Source organism: Oncorhynchus clarkii, chromosome 31 (genome assembly GCF_045791955.1).
Source record: "Oncorhynchus clarkii lewisi isolate Uvic-CL-2024 chromosome 31, UVic_Ocla_1.0, whole genome shotgun sequence".
Taxonomy (NCBI): Eukaryota; Metazoa; Chordata; class Actinopteri; order Salmoniformes; family Salmonidae; genus Oncorhynchus; species Oncorhynchus clarkii.
This window is the reverse complement of record NC_092177.1, coordinates 35,374,982-35,396,970: the sequence shown is the minus strand read 5'-3', so window position 1 is coordinate 35,396,970 and position 21,989 is coordinate 35,374,982. Positions and strand designations below refer to the sequence as shown.

Here is a 21,989-nt window from a genome sequence, read left to right as displayed (position 1 = left end):
TTTTTTTTGAAGATGAGACTTGCTGAAGGCTGTGTGAAGTCAAGTCAAGCCACGTGTGTCTGTGCTGCTGCTCATAGCTCTTCCATTCCTAACTCAGCCATGGTCATCTACCAAGGCAAAGTAATCCATAGACACAATTTACCTCTCGCCCCACAACTCTTAAAAAAAACTCACAGACTAGTCACTGTTTTAATAAACTCCTGCTTAGTTGACTTATAACTGCTTTGGCTACTTTGTAGCTCATTTGCGTAGCCTGCTTAATATAGGCTTTATGATAGAAATACAGAAGGATGAAATCAAGTTTCCCTCCTGCTGTCTCTCCTCTCATCCGTGGGTGTGCCAGGCTCTCTCTTTCACCTGTGTGTGTAATCCGGGGAGATTTGTTCAGATTAGCGGTCTAGGACGGGCCTCACTCTGATATGATTACTAATCTGGGAAAGGGAGGACACAACTCTCCTCAATCACAATCCCGCCAGGTACAAACATTCATACCCACACTCACCTGCACACAACTTGTGCCCACATGATCAGGTGTGTGTCTGTGAAAAAGAGAGAGGGAGAGAGGGATAATTAGTCCCTGCCTGTCCAGGTGTTGAGTATCTGGTGTTGAACGCAGACATTCTGCCCCAGCTCTTTGTGATTATTACCGCTACATTAGCCAGGTGTATCGTGTTAGTGTTAGCAGGTGCACTGCCCGTACCACCACATCCACAGTGGGTGTGTGTAGGATGTTTATCCTTTGTGTCTTTTGCTTGCATGTCTGGGTGTGTGTGTCTGTGCAGTCGTGACTGTGTGTGTGTGTGTGTGTGTGTACTGTATGTGTAGTCATTTTAGTGTGTTTGTGTGTGTGTTTAGTTCAGTATGTGTCTCTCTGCATGTATGCTTAGTTTAACGCGCACGGATGTGTTCGTGCGTGCGTCTGTGCACACGCATGTGTGGTGATTTATGTGCTGCAGTAATGAGTGTGAGCAGGGAGAATGGCTCCCTGGGCTGCTACAGGCCACTGCCATTGCTTATTCATGAGGAGCACTTAAGACAGGGGCCCATGTCTCGCTGAAGTATTTAACTAGTCACACACACATAACCAACCACACACGCAAACGCATCCGCATGCAAAACACCTGCACACTCATGCAAAACACCTGCACACTCATGCAAAACACCTGCATACTCATGCAAAACACCTGCATACTCTTTCAAATGCACCTACTCAAAAACACAACTACACACACATACCGTCAAACTCGTACACACACATCGTCAAACTTCCCCTCTGTTTAGATTGGCAGGCCAGGGCCAGTAATAACTGTGGTTGTCACAAGTTCTGGGTGAGAGCATCTTCTAACAGGACAGAACTCTCTCTAAGAGAACACACACCACTGTTCCATACACATAATTTCTGATGCCTCGAGCTATTGGAACTGTGTCAGGGTGTGCGGTTAAAATTGGCCAAAAACACACATATCTTTCCACAAGGCCGTGGGGTGACATTCAGAGACTTGTTCCGAAGCTACTCCTGTATTGTCTTAGCTGTGTGCTTAGGGTTGTTGTCCTGTTGGAAGGTGAACCTTCGTCCCAGTCTTAGGTCCTGAGAGCTCTGGAGCAGGTTTTCATCAAGGATCTCTCTGTACTTTGCTCTGTTCATCTTTCCCTCAGTCCTGACTAGTCTCCCAGTCCCTGCCGCTGAAAAACATCCCCACAGCATGATGCTGCCACCATGCTTCACTGTAGGGATGGTGCCAGGGTTTCCTCCAGACATCACGCTTGGCCATTCAGGCCAAAGAGTTCAATCTTGGTTTCATCAGACCAGAGAATCTTGTTTCTCATGGTCTGAGAGTCCTTTAGGTGCCTTTTGGCAAAATCCAAGCGGGCTGTCATGTGCCTTTTACTGAGGAGTGGCTTCCATCTGGCAACTCTACCATAAAGGCCTGATCGGTGGAGTGCTGCAGAAATTGTTGTCCTTCTGGAAGGTTCTCCCATCTCCACAGAGGAACTCTGGACCTCTGTCATAGTGACCATCTGGTTCTTGGTGACCTCCCTGAGCAAGGCCCTTCTCTCCCGATTGCTCAGTTTGGCCAGGCAGCCAGCTCTAGGAAGAGTCTTGGTGGTTCCAAACTTCTTCCATTTAAGAATGATGGAGGCCACTGTGTTCTTGGGGACCTTTACTGCTAAAATAAATGTTTTGGTACCTTTCCTCAGATCTGTGCCTTTACACAATCCTGTCTAGGATCTCTACAGGCAATTCCTTCGACCCCATGGCTTGGTTTTTTCTCTGACATGCACTGTCAACTCTGGGACCTTACATACACAGGTGTGTGCCTTTCCAAATCATGTCCAATCAATTGAATTTACTGCAGGTGGACTCCAATCAAGTTGTAGAACATCAAGGATAATCTCCCGAGTGTCGCAGAGGTCGAGGACACTGCATCTCAGTGCTTGTGGCGCCACTACAGACACCCTGGCTCAAATCCAGGCTGTATCACAACCGGCCATGATTGGGAGTCCCATAGGGCGGCGCACAATTGGCCCAGTGCCGTCTGGGTTTTGCTGGTGTAAGCCGTCATTGTAAATAAGAATTTGTTCTTAACTGACTTGCCTAGTTAAATAAAGGTTACTGTTAATTTAAAATGTAAATAATCAATGGAAACAGGATGCACCTGAGCTCAATTTCGAGTATCATAGCAAAGGGTCTGAATACTTATGTAAATAAAGTATTTCTGTTTTTATTTTTAATACATTTGCAAAAATGTCTAAATCTGTTTTCGCTTTGTCATTATTGGGTATTGTGTGTAGATTGATGAGCAACATTTTTTATAAATCAATTTTAGAATAAGGCTGTAACGTAACAAAATGTGGAAAAAGTCAAGGGGTCTGAAAACTTTCCGAAGGCACTGTATATCAACGAATTGGTGAGGGCACTAGAACAGTCTGCAGCATCCGGCCTCACCCTACTAGAATCTGAAGTCGAATTTCTACTCTTTGCTGATGATCTTGTTCTTCTGTCCCCAACCAAGGGGGGCCAACAGCAGCACTTAGATCTCCTGCACAGATTCTGTCGGACCTGGGCCCTGACAGTAAATCTCAGTAAGACAAAAATAATGGTGTTCCAAAAAAGGTCCAGTTGCCAGGACCGCAAATACAAATTCCATCTATCCATCTAGACACCGTTGCCCTAGACCAGGTGTAACCGATGTGAAATGGCTAGCTAGTTAGCGGTTGTGAGCGCTAATAGCGTTTTGATCAGTGACTTCACTCACTCTGAGACCTTGCAGTAGTGGTTCCCCTTGCTCTGCAAGGGCCGTTGCTTTTGTGGAGCGATGGGTAACGATGCTTCATGGGTGTCAGTTGTCTGTGTGCAAAGGGTCCCTGGTTCGAGCCCGGGTAGGGGCGAGGAGAGGGTCGGAAGCTATACTATTACACAGGGGTTCTTAAACTTATTCAGCCTGGGACCCAAATGAGAAATGCTGTGTTTTCCTGGGACCCAAGCTTAGGAAAATGTGCAACTATTTGTAAATATCAGTACATTTCATTGCCCTTATGCCTAAAAAAAAGCAATACATACAAAAAGAAATAACAATGAAATACCCAAAGATATATTTTCATGTTTATTTTTCCCCATTAAAAATGTGCTTACATACCTGTCTAGGTTGGAACTGTTGCTGTTAAAATACAATAAATAATTGAATTATGAACTGGAATGAACGGATTGATCACATCCCACAGATGTATAACAGAACACACACACACGGGCTTTTTGATCGTGCAACCCTAAGTAACAGTACAGATAAATGATCCGAAGTTTTCAACAAGCATGTCTATTCTGGGCTCAGTTTTTGACAGTACAACACTGAGGCCATGCTCAGCATTGCGACTGTTTCTGTACTTGAGAACCCTGACTTGCATCGGTATGTGGTGCCAAACTGGATCAGAACATCTACTGCTTTCTCAGTCAGGCAGGAGACCGCTACCTGTTGCAGATGAGCAACCCAGAACTGTGTGTGTGTTTGTCTCAAAAAGCATCTTGCTTCAATCAGTTTATTCCAGTTCAGACTAAAAATTACTACTTGCAACAGTACCAACCTCGACTTGTTTTCAACAATAATTTCTACAGTAAAATAAACACTAGGCCTGATAATGTTTTATCTTCATCTGTACTGTTTCTTGGGGTTGCACTATCAGTAGCTAGTTAGCTTGCTTTGGCTAAACGTTAGCTATTAGCTGTGTAAAGTTACAAGGCCAGGGGATTGTTTGAAAGAGAAACTCACATCTACTACTATGAGAGATGGTACTCCCTTATTTCTGCTTATCACCACCTGTTATAAAATGACAAGAATGCCATGCAAGTTCACTTACTTTTCCACTTTCAAAGCACTGTTTCCTGAAGCATTCTGCCCTGTTCTTAAAGAACTCCCTGGGTGTACCGTCTCTGTTCTGCCTGGATGTTAGGTCAGGACATGTCGTTTTATTAATTTGTTTGTTTTGAGAGACTCATTGCTAAGCACTTCCCCACACAAAACACATTGTGGGCGCTCCTCGTTATTTCTCAAAGTTTGTATGGAAGAGACAAAATGTCATCACTGTATGTGTGTTTCATGACGATTGAGCTCAGTCAGAACATGTGGCTAGCATGAGTCCATTTCATGACAACGGTGAGCCACTAACAAGTCAGTGGCTTGAACGACAGCGCTGCAGCTTGTGGGTTGCGGAGTGATCTTCAAGAAAACTGAAGAACAAAAAAAATCAGGTAAACAGCGAAGCACACGGGCATCTCTCTCCACCTCTCCCACTCACGCAGCTGCCAAACCGAGCAGAGACCGCTGAGAAGCAGAGAGCGCACTGAACCGAGAGCGCAGTTGCACTTGGCCAAATCAATTCCAGCAATTAATGAAATAATTATCCATTTACGACCCATACTTTAAGAAACGCTGCCCTAGAGCACACAAAAAACGATACATACCTCAGCCTAAACATAAGGCCCCACAGGTAACTTCAACAAAGCTATGAACGATCTGAGAGGCATGAAGGGCCTTCTATGCCATCAAAAGGAACATATAATTCGACCTACAAATTTAACATAAAAATACTTGAATCAGTTATAGAACCCATTGCCCTTTATGGTTGTGAGGTCTGGGGTCCGCTCACCAACCAATAATTCACAAAATGTGACCAACACTAAATTGAGACTGCATGCAGAATTCTTCAAAGATATCCTCAGTGTACAACATAAAACACAAAATAATGCATGGCCCCAAACAGAGAGTACACAGTGGCAGAATACCTGCCCACTGTGACTGACCCAAACTTAAGGAAACCTTTGACTATGTACAGACTCGGTGAGCATAGCCTTGAAATTGAGAAAGGCCTCCGTAAGCAGACCTGGCTCTTAAGAGACAACAGGCCATCACAGCAGCACGATTTCTGTAATCTGTTGCCAGAAGAAAATATGACATTTGAAATGTCTTCATTCTTTTGGAGCTTTTGTTAGTGTAATGTTTACTGTTATTTTATTTTTTTATTGTTAATTTAACTTGATCTATTTCACTTGCTTTGTAAACAATGTAATGAAAACATATAGACATGGAAAGAGCAAGAGAGAATGAGGGAGAGGGAAATAGCAGGACAGAGAGGGAGGGAGGGAGAGAGAGAGAGAGAGGGAAAGAGCAGAACAGAGAGAGGGAGGGAGAGGTAAAGTGAGAAGAAGCGAGAGACTGAACCAAAGGCAATGGGAGGTAACCAGAGCGAGAGAGAGAGAGACAGTTAAGATGTGTGATTGAATCACAATAAGATATTAAATGGATAAAGGAAAGTGAGGATGTCAGAGAAAAAGAGTGGCTAAGATTGATGATAAAATGAGGGAGATAGAACGCGTGTGTGTGTGCGGTGTGTGTGTGTGTATGTGTCAGAGAGAGACACTTCCAGATGACTGAGCTGTGAACAGGACTAGAAGTGGATCACGGCCAATGAGACAGACAGGACAGGGTGTCACTCTCAGGTCACCACGGCGACTAGGGCAATGTCACACACACGGTTCATCAACTGCCCCGGTCCGTCTGCCTCTAGTGTTGTTGTCTTAGTGGTAGTTCTCTTTAGTCATGCAATCTGGCTCTGGTCCAATATCCACACTAGTGTTGTTGATGGCTAAGCCTAAGTGCATTGCGTTTGTTCTCCTAAGACCTAGATACTATTGTCCTGTTGCGTCTTGAGTATGCTGTGTTACGATGCAGAAATTCTTAGAGTTTGCAACCAGGTTGGGGTGGAATTACTCTGTCACGCTAGCATACCATTTAGAATGAAGAAGTGTATTCGACTCGCTGTCCTCGATAGCCTATTGCAGTGTTTAGTGTAAATTTCATTATTTTCACCAGTGATATACTGTATTATACAGTTTATATTATTGATTACATTTTAGCTTGTAATGTAAAAATGCAGTGGTAAGCTAAATCCCAAGAGTAAAATGTAAGTGCAGTGGATGTTTTAAGGCTGCTGCCAGGATATATTGAATTCAAAGTAAATTAACTTCATATTGAGAGAGAAAGGAGGGATGGGGGAGGAAGGGAAGAAGGAATGCAGAGTTAAAGACATTTAAGGAGGAATGGAGTGTGTGTGTGTGTGTGTTGGCATGTGTTCTGCTCTCTGTGTGTGTGGGACCGTGAGGGAGTTAGAGACGGAAGGAGAAAGTAGCATAGGGAGAGAGATAATTGTTGTGTTAATTAATTAATTGGCCAGATAGGCCAGTCTACTTCTCTCCTTCTCCATATATCCATCTTCCTCTCCTTCTTCTCTTGGGTCCATGAGGACAGGACCAAGCTCAGTTTCTGTCAAAGCTGTCGGGGCCCTAGAGGCACCCCTTGCAAACAGTCAGCCTGTGGTGCTCTGCAGGGAGTGGAGGAGGGTGAGATGGGTGGGTAAGTAGGTGGGTTTAAAAAAATATTTATTAGGATCCCCATTAGCTGTTGCGAAAGCAGCAGCTACTCTTCCTGGGGTCCACACAAAACATGAAACATGACATAATACAGAACATTAATAGACAAGAACAGCTCAAGGACAGAACTACATACATTTAAAACAGCACACACAGCCTACATATTAATATATACACACAACATCTAGGTCAAATAAGGGAGAAGAGTTGTGCCACGAGGTGTTGCTTTATCTGTTTTTGGAAACCAGGTTTGCTGTTCATTTGAGCAATATGAGATGGAAGTTCCATGTAATAGTGTATGTTTTCTTGAGTTTGTTCTGGATTTGGGGACTGTCAAACGACCCCTGGCGGCATGTCTGGTGGGGTAAGTGTGTGTGTCAGAGCTGTGTGTAAGTTGACTATGCAACCGTTTTGAATTTTCAACACAATGTTTCTTATAAAGACGGGGGATGCAGCCAGTCTCTCCTCAACTCTAAGCCAAGAGAGACTGGCAAGCATAGTATTAATATTAGCCCGCTGATTACAATGAAGAGCAAGACGTGCCACTCTGTCCTGGGCCAGCTGGAGCTTAACTTGGTCTTTCTTTGCCGCACTTGACCACATGACTGGACGATAATCAAGATACAGTAAGACAAAACTGGAGTCTACATGTGCGGTCTCAAAAAAGCAGAGCATCTTTTTATTGGGTGGGTGGGTGGGTGGGTGGATGGATGCAGAGAGCCAACCCCCCCCCCCCCCCCCCCAGACACAAACACACACACACACACACACTGTAACACACTCTCACCAGCTCTCCAGGTCGTTAGAATGCAACTTGACACATAACTTATTTATGCTCTTTACATCTTAACTCAATATTATAAATCTTGAAGTTTAGTAGTTTATCGCAGAGAGTGCAGATTTCCCCCTAAATAAACTCATGGGTGAGCAGGTTGATGGACTAAATCGTTCCCAGATAATCCAGACTGAGTAAATCAATGTCAGGTCAACCAGGCGGACGAATCAATCCCACATCTACCAGACAGACGGACAGAGCGACAGACGAATCGATATCAAATCAGCCCAGACAGTCTAATCTATTATTGTCACATACACAATCTGTCTGTAAAACGAGACTGTAGGCCTATTTATTTCATATAGTCGTACAGTTATTCGTTTCTGTTAGGGTAGACGTTTAATTTGATAGTTTGGTTGGTGATTTTGGATAGGATAACGTGTCTTATGTGAAGGTCCGTGCTTTGATTGGTTGTTAAAGTTCTGAGGGAGACATTGATGCGACGCAATTCATTTTCAGTTGGACTGATTAAGTTCTAATCGACGTCATGCCGTAGCTGTGCACTGTGAGTAGCATTTATAATGTTAGCGTTCCACAGTCTTCCGTAGTCTTTTGCAGTCTCACTCTGTAGCTGACTCCGCAGACGGAAGACATTGTTAGTGTTGGGCTGCACTTACCTCATAGAGGAATCTCATAGAGTAGCTGTCACGTTCTGACCATGGTTCTTTAGTCTTTTCCTTGTTTTAGTGTTGGTCAGGACGTGAGCTGGGTGGGCATTCTATGTTGGATGTCTAGTTTGTCTGTTTCTGTGTTTGGCCTGATATGGTTCTCAATCAGAGGCAGGTGTTAGGCGTTGTCTCTGATTGGGAAGCATATTTAGGTAGCCTGTTTTGTCATTGTGGGTTGTGGGTGATTGTCTATGTTAGTTGCTTATGTCAGCGCAGTTCTTATGATAGCTTCACGGTCGTTATTTGTTTATTGTTTTTGTACAGTTTACTTAGTGTTTTTCGTCATCTATTAAAAGATGCATTCACACCACGCTGCGCTTTGGTCCGCTTCTTACGATGATCGTGACAGTAGCCGGATTTATCACTGCACCTCTGTGTTCCAAGTGGCACTCTATTCCCTTCTTGGTGCACTACTTTTGACCAGAGCCCTGCTTCAAAGTAGTGCACCAAATAGGGAATAGGCTGCCATCCGGGAAGCAGTCTATCACTGGGTTGGTAGCTTATCCGGGGCGGTTGCGTGGGAGCCGCACAATAGAAGAAGTGATTTGATGACACAACCAGTCTATTGAGATTAAAGGCAGTCTGCCCGGCCCGCTTAATCAAAGCCCCCTCGATCGATTCGCGCCAGGAGCCATGACTTACTCACCTCTCATCCTCTCTCCCCCCCTCCCCCTCTTTCTCCTCTCTCTCCTCTCTCACTATCTCTTTCTCGCTCTCCTCCCTATAGCGTTCTACTCTGTCTTTCTCTCTTCCCTCTCCTCCCTCTATCATCTATCGTCTAAGAGTCCCAGGCTTGGCCAAGGAGAATGAGACAATGTTCCCTATCGATTAACCAAGCGGCCCTGTACCCTGGGGGGACTGCAGGATGGATAGGCTGCCTATAGGGTGGTGTGTTTGTGTGTGTGCACGCACAAGTTTGTGCTTACATGCGTGCATGTGACAGACATTGTGTACTGTACTATTTCATCACTAAGTGCAAATGTGTGTAATTGTCTGTGTGTCAGCTCAAAATTCAGTACAAAACAGACTGCATTTAAAATCTTGCTCCTTGGCCTGTATTTTGAGAGAGGCAGGGGAAACTAGGTCTCTGTGGTGAGACTTGTTTCATAATGCATGAGGAGAGGACCGGGCTGAGCAGGTAAACATCCCTCACATCAAATGGAGTGAGAAAAGGCAAGAGGGGGTAAAGGAAGAAAGAGTGAGGAAAGATGGAGAGAGGAGGAGACAGGATGCCGACTCTTTCCTAACCTTATACCTAGAATGCCCGGGGCTAGGTTGAAAATTGATTGTATTTAGGAAGCACTTGGATAATAATATTTGTGTGGCTTAGAATGAATGCTTGTGGTCTATACATATTCTACAAATGAATGCTTACAATAAAGGTATAGGAAAAACATGCACACATCTGAATATAACAGAGACATAAAGTAGATAAGTATTAAGTGTATAGAATTAGATGTAATACTGAAACACAGTAAAATATTTGTACAGTACCTGTCAAAAGTTTCCACACCTACTCATTCAAGTGTTTTACATTCTTTTTTACTAGTTTCTACATTGTAGAATGATAGTGAATACGTGAAAACTATGAACTAACACATGTGGAATCATGCAGTAACCCAAAAAGTGTTAGCGTTTAACAAAGCATTTATTTGCAGCCCAAATAAATGCTTCACAGAGTTCAAGTAACAGACATATACTTTAGATTTTAGATTCTTCAAAGTAGCCACCCTTTGCCTTGACAGCTTTGGACACTCTTAACATTTTATCAACTCTGGTGCGTGTGTGTGCGCTGTCTGTGTGTTTATGTATGTGCTATACGTTTTGTGTTTATAGGCATGCTCCCCCATTTAACACATGCATATGTGTATGTTTATCAGTATATGGTCATGTTACGTGCCTGCATGTTGTGTGTGTGCAGGCTTCCCTGTTAAACCACACAGATTGGAACACACAGCTGAGATCGGACAAAGTTTTGCATATCTTTGGTAACATTTGAGTCTTGGTTTTTCTGGGTGTTACATCTCAGACAGTTTGTCAATATGCTGTAAAGAATATTGTGGCTGCTGCCTGTCTGGTTTGATGTAGTATGTACATGGTAGTCTGCCATCGCAAAGTGCTGAGTTACCCTAGTCGGGGCTACAGAGGCACAGAACAGAACACACAGAGCATTCGGAAAGTATTCAGACCCCTTCTTCCACATTTTGTTACATTACAGTCTTATTCGAAAATTGATTCAATCTCATCAATCTACACACAAAACCGCATATTGACCATGCAAAAACATGTTTTTAGAAATGTTTCCATATGTATGTATGTGTGTGTGTGTACTTTATGTATGTATGTATTTATTTATTTATTTATGTATGTATTTATTTATGTATTTATGTATGTATGTATTTATTTATTTATGTATGTATGTATTTATTTATGTATGTATGTATTTATGTATTTATTTATGTATGTATGTATTTATTTATTTATGTATGTATGTATTTATTTATTTATGTATTTATGTATGTATGTATTTATTTATTTATGTATGTATGTATTTATTTATTTATGTATGTATGTATGTATGTATGTATGTATGTATGTATGTATGTATGTATGTATGTATGTATGTATGTATGTATGTATGTATGTATGTATGTATGTATGTATGTATGTATGTATGTATGTATTTATGTATTTATTTACTTTAAAAATTCAGACCTTTTGCTATGAGACTTGAAATTGAGATCAGGTGCACCCTGTTTTCATTGATCATCCTTGAGATGTTTCTCGAACTTGATTGGAGTCCACCTGTGGTAAATTCAATTGATTGGACATGATTTGGAAAGGCACACACCTATCTATAAAAAGGTCCCACAGTTGACAGTGCATGTCAGAGCAAAAACCAAGCCATGGGGTTGAAGGAGTTGTCCGTAGAGATCCGAGACAGGATTGTGTTTAGGCACAGATCTGAGGAAGGGTACCAAAATACTTCTGCAGCATTGAAAGTCCCCAAGAACACAGTGGCCTCCATCATTCTTAAATAGAAGAAGTTTGGAACCACCAAGACTCTTTCTAGAGCTGGCCGCCTGTCCAAACTGAGCAATCGGGGGAGAAAGGCCTTGGTCAGCGAAGTGGCCAAGAACCTGATGGTCACTGACAGAGCTCCAGAGTTTCTATGTGCAGATGGGAGAACCTTCCAGAAGAACAACCATCTCTGCAGCACTCCACCAATCAGGGCTTAATGGTAGAGTGGCCAGACGGAAGACACTCCTCAGTAAAAGGCACATGACAGCCCGCTTGGAGTTTGCCAAAAGGCACCTAAAGGACTCTGACCATGAGAAGCAAGATTATTTTGCCTGATGAAACCAAGATTTAACACTTCGGCCTGAATGCCAACCGTCACATCGGGAGGAAACCTGGCAAACCCTATGCTGAAGCATGGTGGTGGCAGCATCATGCTGTGGAGATGTTTTTCAGCGGCAGGGACTGGGAGACTAGTCAGGATTGAGAGAAAGATGAACGGAGCAAAGTACAGACAGATCCTTGACAAAAACTTGTGTTGGTGAAGGTTCACCTTCTAACAGGATAACGACCCTAAGCCCACAGCCAAGACAATGCAGGAGTGGCTTCAGGAAAAGTCTCTGAATGTCCTTGAGTGGCCGAGCCAGAGCGCGGACTTGAAAATCTCTGCAGAGACCTCAAAATAGCTGTACAGCGACACTCTACTGAGTAAAGGGTCTGAATGCTTGTGTTAATGTGATATTTCCATGTTATTTTTTCATGCATTTGCAATCATTTCTTTAAAAAAGTGTTTGCTTTGTCATTATGGGGTATTGTGTGTAGATTGATGAGGGAAAACATGTGGAAAAGTCAAGGGGTCTGAAAGTATTCAGACCCCTTGACTTTTTCCACATTTTTCCCCTCAGACCCCTTGTATGTATTTATAGTGTGTGTTGACACCCCTTCAAATTAGTGTATTTGGCTATTTGATGACAAGTGTATAAAATAGAGCACACAGCCATGCTATCCCAGGAAAGGGCTGAACATTACCCATATTAATATACACTATATATATACAAAAGCAAATTAGTGGATTCGGCTATTTCAGCCATACCCGTTGCTGCGGGTGTATAAAATCGAGTACACTGCCATGCAATCGCTGTAAACAAACATTGGCAGTAGAATGGCCTTACTGAAGAGCTGTGTGACTTTCAACGTGGCAACGTCATAGGATGTCACCTTTCCAACAAGTCAGTTGGTCAAATTTCTGCCCTATAGAGCTGCCCCGGTCAGCTGTACGTTCTTTATTGTGAAGTGGAAATCTCTAGAAGCAATAACAGCTCAGCCACGAATTGGCAGGCCACACAAGCTCACAGAATGGGACCGCCGAGTGCTGAAGCGCGTAACTTGTAAAAATTGTCTGTCTTCGGTTGCAACACTCAATACAGAGATCCAAACTGCTTCTGGAAGCAACGTCAGCACAAGAACTGTTCTTCGGGAGCTTCATGAAATGGGTCTCAATAACTGAGCAGCTGAACACAGGCTTACGATCACCATGCACAATGCCAAGCGTTGGCTGGAGTGGTGTAAAGCTCTGGAGCAGTCAAACACGTTCTCTGGAGTGATGAATCACGCTTCACCATCTGGCAGTCCGATGGACGAATCAGGGTTTGGTGGATGCCAGGAGAAAGCTACCTGCCCCAATGCATAGTGCCAACTGTAAAGTTTGATGGAGGAGGAATAATGGTCTGGGGCTGTTTTTCATGGTTCAGGCTAGGTCCCTTATTCCAGTGAAGTGAAATCATAACGCTACAGCATACAATGAACTTCTAGACGCTTCTGTGCTTCCAACTTTGCGGCAACAGTTTGGGGAAGGCCCTTTCCTATTTCAGCATGACAATACCCCCATGCACAAAGCGAGGTCCATACAGAAATGGTTTGCTGAGATCAGTGTGGAAGAACTAGGCTGGCCTGCACAGAGCCCTGACCTCAACCCCATTGAACACCTTTGGGATGAATTGGAAGGCCGACTACGAGCCAGGCCTAATCGCCCAACATCAGTGCAATGTTCCAACATCTAGTGGAATGCCTTCCCAGAAGAGTGGAGGCTGTTACAGCAGCAAAGGGTGGACCAACTCCATATTAATGCGAATGATTTTGGAATGAGATATAAGACGAGCAGGTATTAACATACTTTTGATCGTATAGTGTACTTGTGTGCCTTATCCACATTGACTGAAATCAAACAAATCAAATCACACTTTGTCACATGCGCCGAATACAACAAGTGTAGACCTTACCCTGAAATGCTTACTTACAGGCCCTTAACCAACAGTGCAGTTCAAGAAGAGTTAAGAAATTATTTACCAAGTAGACTAATGTAAAAATGTATAATAAAAAAGTAACACAATAAGAATAACGAGGCTATGTGCAGGGGGCACCCGTACCGAGTCAGTGTGCAGGGGTACAGGTTAGGTAATTTGTACATGTAGGTAGGGGTGAAGTGACTATGCCTAGATAATAAACAGTGAGTAGCAGCAGTGTACAAAAGGGAGGGGGGAGGGTCAATGTAAATTGTCCAGTGGCGATTTAATTAATTGTTCAGCAGTCTTATTGCTTGGGGGTAGAAGCTTTTGAGGAGCCTTTTGGTCCTAGACTTGGCGCTCCGCTACCGTATGCCGTGCGGCAGCAGAGAAAACGGTCTATGACTTGGGTGACTGGATTTTATGGGCTTTCCTCTAACACTGCCTATTATATAGGTCCTGGATGGCAGGAAGCTTGGCCCAGTGATGTACTGGGCTGTTCGCACTCCCCTCTGTAGTGCCTTCTGCTCAGATGCCGAGCAGTTGCCATACCAGGCTGTGATGCAACCGGTCAGGATGCTCTCGATGGTGCAGGGACATTACACATTCAATAAACGTTTGTTAGGAGTTTTCGACCTCTAAAGTAGCTTAATATCAAGACATTTGTGGTGTAAATCCATCTATATGCCTCTACCGCAAATGTATGTAAAGATTAACACAAAATCAAAGCAGAAAAACCAGAAAGTAATTTTGGGTTGGAGGCATATAAATGGATTTATACAACCAATTTCATGTGACAAGGTTTCATCTTGGCATTAGTCTACTTTTGATGTCTGAAAAAACATTGTACACATTTTAATTTATGAGTGTAATGTCCCTTTAATAAAGCACGGAACGAGGAAGTAACTCCCCCAGATAAACTTATTCAATTTGAGATGGAATTAAAGTGCTTTTGTATCACTATCATTAACTCATTAACTCAATTCACTCATTTGACCTTTCACATCCTAATGGCACGTTAGGGGACAACACTGACAATTTGTTGAAACACAGTGGTACCGATAGCTTAGGGGTGGTAGGGTATAAATGGGCTTCCTTGTGTCCTATCATGTGCCTCCTCATTGTGAATGTATCATCTATTTACCAGATGGGAATAAAGGCTTTAGGGGAGAGAACCTCACAATCTTTATTGTGCATATGATGTGGTTCGTCACCAAGCCTATCTCCCGGCACAGCTGAGATTCATAAAGCTTATCAAGCAATTAGAAAGAGAGTAAATATTTGGATTTAAATGTTTACACGTCTTCAGGAAATGACTGTTGCATATCTCAATTTTTCATAATTGATCTCTAATCGAGCACGATTGTGTTGTTTTCTGTTATAGGTACACATTTCAGTGTGTACTCTGTGTACCAGCTTGGATGTAGGCCTAGGCTACACGGATACGATTTGCTCTTTGTTTGCCTCAAACAATTGCTTTATCTTTATATAGCCACAATATACATGATTTAGGCTACTATTTCCATCTAGCAAAGGATTGCGTATGTCTCAATCCGTTGCACGTGTTGTTAATGTAAAGTAAGATTTGAACGGGAAAACAGATCATAGGAATGGTGCTGCCGGAGGGCCGTCTTTTATTGGATGAAACTATGAGAAGTAAGTTGCGTTGAGGGGCATTCTTCTCCTAGTGTAGTAGTTGCTGTATGGCTGCTCTAATCAGTGTTTGTTTTTTTTCCCCTTTTCATGTTATCGATGCCTATTTTCGTCACAGTGTGTTTATACAAGCTACTCTGTGTCTCGTCCAAAAAGTGTGTGTGTGTGTGTGTGTGCAAGATATTCTTATATTTGGTTCCCATAGGCATAGCTAATCGAATCGAGCATGAGTATGTTTGTAAGACAGTAACTTGGCAAGGAGTTTCCTCCTCTCCGTTTTCAACATCTCATTGTTATCCAGTGACAAAGGCAACCGCATGTTCTGCTGCTCATCTGAACCAGGAGCCACTAATCCACCTCCAGCTTCTCCTCGCTCTCCTCTTACACAGGAAGATAGAGGACCAGGGGCACTGCTCCGCTTAGACCAGAAGCTTATTGTTTCCATTTATTGACTCTTACGACAACACAGATCCTACATTATGTGTCTGAGTTATAACAAAGTGAGTTATGCCAAAGTGAGACACTGGCTCGTGTACCCAGGCCTGAATGTCAATGAAATAGTAGTATGTCGGATGAATTCCCTCCGTCTTGTCGGTAAGCATGGACGCAGGTTTGGATGTGGATCATGTGTTGATGCTGAAGTGTGTGTGTGTTTGGGTTTGTGAATCTAATCGCATCCTCTGTCATTCTCCTCTTTCTCCCCAGATGGCGGACAAAACAGAATTTGGATTACTGCTTCCTCATGATGTACGCCCAGTCCAAAGGGACCTACTATGTGCAGGTATGAAACCTCAAGCCTCTTGCAGCATGCATCTGTTTACAGTGTTTTCTGTAAAAGACTGAAGAAATTAGTATATTCTGCATAGTGAAATGAGAATCTTAGAAGTGTGTAAAGAGGAGAAATTGTTCTGACATGTCAGTGCTTGGAACAACATTGCTCGCAGGGCAGCAATTTCTCATAACCTTTGGACAGGTGGCACTCAGCAACAGCTATAGTCCTACAGAAGCTATCTAGAAAGTGATCGTGAGGGTGACACAGCAATAATATTTGCCCCAGTCGTTTCCCGCTGCTGAGGCTGCATTCCTGAGAGCCGACGAGCGGCTGCCATTTAGATTTTTGATTTGATTTACTAGGATCCCCGTTAGCCGACGCCAATGGCGACAGCTAGTCTTACTGGGGTCCGAAACATAGTGAAAAATGCATTACAGACAAAATACTTTAGAATTTACATACATTTAAAAACATGAACATGTGGTGTGTGTGTGTGTGTGCGCATCTATCAGTTACACATACACATAACAAGTAGGTCACATAGGGTAGAGGCCTGAGGTGTTGCTTTATTTGTTTTTTGAAACCAGGTTTGCTGTTCACTTGCGCAATGTGAGATGGAAGGGAGTTCCATGCACTCATGGCTCTGTGTAATACTGTACGTTTCCTTGAATTTGTTCTGTACCTGGGAAGTGAAAAGACCCCTGGTGTGGCATGTCAAGTGGCATAAGTGTGTGTGTAAGTTGACTATGCAAACCATTTGGGATTTCCAACACTAATGTTTGTTATAAAAACAAGAAGTGACGCAGTCAGTCGTTCCTCAACTCCAAGCCAAGAGAGACTGGCATGCATGGTATTAATATTAGCCCTCTGATTACAATGAAGAGCAAGGCGTGCTCTAAAACACATTGTGCAGGTGTGGTTGGAAGGCGAAGGGCTTATATGAAGACCACACCACACCACAACAACAAAAAACCCACAATTACATAAGTACAAAAATTTAAAAAAAAAGGGTTGTTAAAACACACAACAAAATTAACTCATTATAAATGATTTGATCAGTAATCATGGAGAAGGGAGAAAAAAAAAGAACAATACTTGTTTTGTGTAAGTGTGTGCATGAGCGTTAGGCTATATGGAGGAGATTACTGAGTAGTTTGGTTCATCAGGCGGACCCCTAGTCTTCGCTTAAAGTTGTTGAGGGACGATGAGGTTTTGGCAATGTGAAGATAAGAATTCCAGAGTGTGGTACCTATGTATCTGATTGAGAATTGACTATGTGATGTGTGGCAGTAGGGAGGGTGAAGGTTATCTCAGTGTCTTGTGTTTTTACAGGTGGATTTCACAATTTACCTGGAAAAATTCATAGCAGGGTTTAGGTAAACTGTCTGGGAGGTATGATGATTTTGTAGAGGAAAGTGCATAATTGCCGTACATTAATATCGTAAATAGACAAGATGTTGAGTTTCTTAAATGAAGATGCAGATGGTGCTAGGTAATTAGAATAGGTGGCTAGTCTTCCAAATGTATTTTGTATAATAAGTCATTTGTGTAGGTAAGAGGCACATGTACTGGCCAAGACAATATTACAGTAAATGAGATATGGTTAAATTAAGCTATAGTATATAGTTAGGAAGCAAGCCTGATGAACCAAACCACTAATCTTTCTGATGATACCAACAGATTTCATCACTTTACTGCAGACAAATTGAATATCTTTCCAGGATAACTTTTCATCAATTAAAACTCAGAGGAATCTAGTGGATGTGACTTCCATTTCATTCCCACCAATTGAGACTCTGGATAAAATTATTAAACCATATTCCTTATTCTTACTAGTGAATACAATAATGTTGGATTTTTTTAACCTGTCTGGCGCCAGTGGGACGGTAGCATCCCACCTGACCAACATCCAGTGAATGTGCAGGGCGCCAAATACAAACAACAGAAATCTCATAATTAAAATTCCTCAAACATACAAGTATTATACACCATTTTAAAGATACACTTCTTGTTAATCCAGTCACAGTGTCGGATTTCAAAAAGGCTTTATGGCAAAAGCACACCATGTGATTATGTTAGGTCAGCGCCTATCCAGAGAGAACCATACAGCCATTTTCCAAAGAAGGAGAGGTGTCACAAAAGACAGAAATAGCGTTAAAATGAATCACTAACCTTTGATGATATTCACCGGATGGCACGCCCAGGACTCCATGTTAGACAGTAAATGTGTGTTTTGTTCGATAAAGTTAATCTTTATGTCCAAAAACCTAATTTGAAATTGGTGCGTTATGTTCACCAATGCATTGTCTCAAACAAACATCTGGTGAAAGTGCAGAGAGAGACACTCACAGGTCTCCATGTTAGACAATAAATGTTTGTTTTTTTCGATAAAGTTAATCTTTATATCCAAATACATCCTTTTTGTTTGCGTGTTTAGTCCAGTAATCCAAATGCACAAGGCGTGGGCACTAAGTCCAGACGAAAAGTAAAAAAAGTTCCATTACAGTTTGTAGAAACATGTCAAACGATGTATAGAATCAATCTTTAGGATGTTTTTATCATAAATCTTCAATAATATTCCAACCGGACAATTCCTTTGTCATTAGAAATGAAAGGGAACGGAGCTCATGCTCACGGCCGCGCGCGTGACTAAACTAAAGGCTTTCAGCCAGACCACTGGTTCAAACAGCTCTTATTCACTCCCCTTCACAATAGAAGCCTGAAACAATTTTCTAAAGACTGTTGACATCTAGTGGAAGCCTTAGGAAGTGCAATCTTACCCCATTTACACTGTATATTGGATAGGCATTCACTTGAAAAACTACAAACCTCAGATTTCCCACTTCCTGGTTGGATTTTTCTCAGGTTTTTGCCTGCCATATGAGTTATGTTATACTCACAGACATAATTCAAACAGTTTTAGAAACTTCAGAGTGTTTTCTATCCAAATATGCATATCCGAGCCTCTGGGCCTGAGTAGCAGGCAGTTTACTCTGGGCGCGCTTTTCATCCGGACGTGAAAATACTGCCCCCTACCCCAAAGAAGTTAACATTGAACGATCATTTGTTTATCTGGAACCGTACAGAAAATGTGGCCATTCCTGAGTTGGCTTCATTAGTTAGTGAATCAAAATTCTTGTGTGATAAAATCAAATTGGTACCACCACCAAAGAGAATGGGAAGTACGGTAGAAGACACAGCAGCAAGGTCATTGATATAGATTTGTATGGTATGGTAGAAGACACAGCAGCAAGGTCATTGATATAGATTAGGAATAACAAAGGTCCGATTATCCAACCCTGTGGCACACCACAGGATATCTTGGCCCTGATAGAGGCACAGCCATTTGCATAAACAAATTGTACTCTATCATGAAAATAACTATATAGCCAATTATGTGTATAATCATGAAAACCGTAAAAATGCAATTTAGAAAGTAATATTTTATGATCGAACTATGTTAAACACTTTCGATAAGACTAAAAAGATGCCAGGAGCGTATTCATTGTTGTTCAGGCCTATAGAGATTTTATCCATAAATTGCAAAAGAGCCATATCTGGTAGTTTTTACGAAAACCATTTCGGTGTTGATTTATATGTTTCAATATTCTCTTATATATATACCATTTTTTTCTAGGATTGTAGAAAAACTTGGTAGTGCAGCTATGGAGTGATAATTTGTCAAATATCTTGGATCCCCAGATTTATAGAAGGGGATAACTTTGCCAATTTTTATGCAAATATGCAAGTAACCATTTTACTGTACTACACCTTTTGTATTCTATGCATGTGACAAATAGACATATATTTTATTTTATTTTATATAGTGTGTGTTTACCAGAGACGGTAATGTGAAGAACAACAGGACCTGAGTCAGATTAGGATATAGATCAATTTCTTTATTGTAGGCTACTACTACTTTTACCACTTTTAGTCTTGAAATCGTTGGTTGTTTACTATACACTCTGTTTAGCACATGGCCTCACATGTGAATGCTTAAAGAGGGTGTGAAGGTTGCTGACAAAGAAGAGCTCTGCAGTAGGTATCCAAAACATTCAAGGGCCATTTCTCAAAAGTGGGGTGACGTGTTTATCAACTTTCAAGGCAGAATTTATTTCCCATGTTTCCTTAACTGCAGTATATGATATACACATTTCTGGCTCCGAGTCTCTACCTTTATCCATTGTAAAATTAACAGCATTTCAAATTTTACTACATAGGACCGAATCCAGGTGGTGGGTCGCATTTAGTCTCCTCAACTTGTTCAACAGCCACTCACCCTTCATTACCAGATTCAGCTGAGGTCTAGAACTTAAGGAATGATTTGTACCAAATACAATGCTCTTAGTTTAAGAGATGTTGAGTACCAGTTTATTACTGGCAACCCATTCTAAAACTGACTGCAACTCTTTGTTAAGGGTTTTACAGTCACTGACATGTGACTGTAAAATATACACAGTATTTTCCCACATTTTGTTATGTTACAGCCTTATTTTTAAAATTGACTAAACAAAATAATTTCCTCATCAATCTACACACAATACCACATAATGACAAAGCAAAAACACTTTTTTTGGAAATGTTTGCAAAAAAAATACAGAAATAGCTCATTTACACAGGTATTGCTATGAGACTTGAAATTGAGCTCAGATGCAACCTGTTTCCATTGATCATCCTTGAAATGTTTCAACAACTTTATTGGAGTCCACCTGTGGTAAATTCAATTGATTGCATGGGATTTGGAAAGGCACACACCTGTCAATATAAGTTGACAGTGCATGTCAGAGAAAATACCAAGCCACGAGGTCGTAGGAATTGTCTGTAGAGCTCCAAGACAGGATTGTGTTGAGGCACAGATCTGAGGAAGGGTACCAAAACAATTATTCAGCATTGAAGGTCCCCAAGAAAACAGTGGCCTCCATCCTTAAATGGAAGAAGTTTGGAACCACCGAGACTCTTCCTATAGCTGGCTGCCCGGCCAAACTGAGTAATCGGGGGAGAAGGGCCTTGGTCAGCGAGGTGAACAAGAACCCGATGGTCATTCTGACAGAGCTTTATTGTTCCTCTGTGGAGTTGGGAGAACCTTCTAGAAGGACAATCATCTCTGCAGCACTCCACCAATCAGTCCTTTATGGTAGAGTGGCCAGAGGGAAGCCACTCCTCAGTAAAAGGCACATGAAAGCCCGCTTTGAGTTTGCCAAAAGGCACCTAAAGACTCTCAGACCATGAGAAACAAGATTCTCTTGTCTGATGAAACCAAGATTGAACTTTTTGGCCTGAATGCCAAGTGTCACGTCTGGAGGAAACCTGGAACCATCCCTACGGTGACGCATGGTGGTGGCAGCATCATGCTGAGGAGATGTTTTTCAGAGACTGGGAGACTAGTCAGGATTGAGGGAAAGATGAATGGAGCAAATTACAGAGATGTCCTTGATGAAAACCTGCTCCAGAGCGCTCAGGACCTCAGATTGGGGTGAAAGTTCACCTTCCAACAGGACAATGACCCTAAGCACACAGCCAAGACAATGCAGGAGTGGCTTTGGGACAAGTCTCTGAATGTCCTTGAGTGGCCCAGCCAGAGCGCGGACTTGAACCCGATCAAACATCTCTGGAGAGACCTGAAAATAGCTGTGCAGCGACACTCTCCATCCAACCTGTCAGAGCTTGAGAGGATCTGCAGAGAAGAATGGGAGAAACTCCCCAAATACAGGTATTTGGTTGGATGACAAGTTGTCCTTTAAAGTTCATGTGGATAATCTTGTGACAAAGCTTATATTGAAATTGTGTTTTTATTTTCGTAATATGACTTGCTTCCCACTTATGGCTAGAAAGAAGCTTG

At 42.2% G+C, this 21,989-nt stretch overlaps 1 protein-coding gene across 2 annotated transcripts in view; it reads left to right on the top strand.

The window, feature by feature from the left end:
* Positions 1-21,989, top strand: part of LOC139391240 (alpha-1,3-mannosyl-glycoprotein 4-beta-N-acetylglucosaminyltransferase B) — a 217,741-nt gene that overhangs the window by 140,715 nt on the left and 55,037 nt on the right. For both annotated transcript variants that reach the window (XM_071138886.1, XM_071138887.1), the window contains one exon: positions 16,084-16,159. In XM_071138886.1, the coding sequence (XP_070994987.1) occupies positions 16,084-16,159 (76 nt within the window). The remainder of the gene's footprint in view (positions 1-16,083; positions 16,160-21,989) is intronic.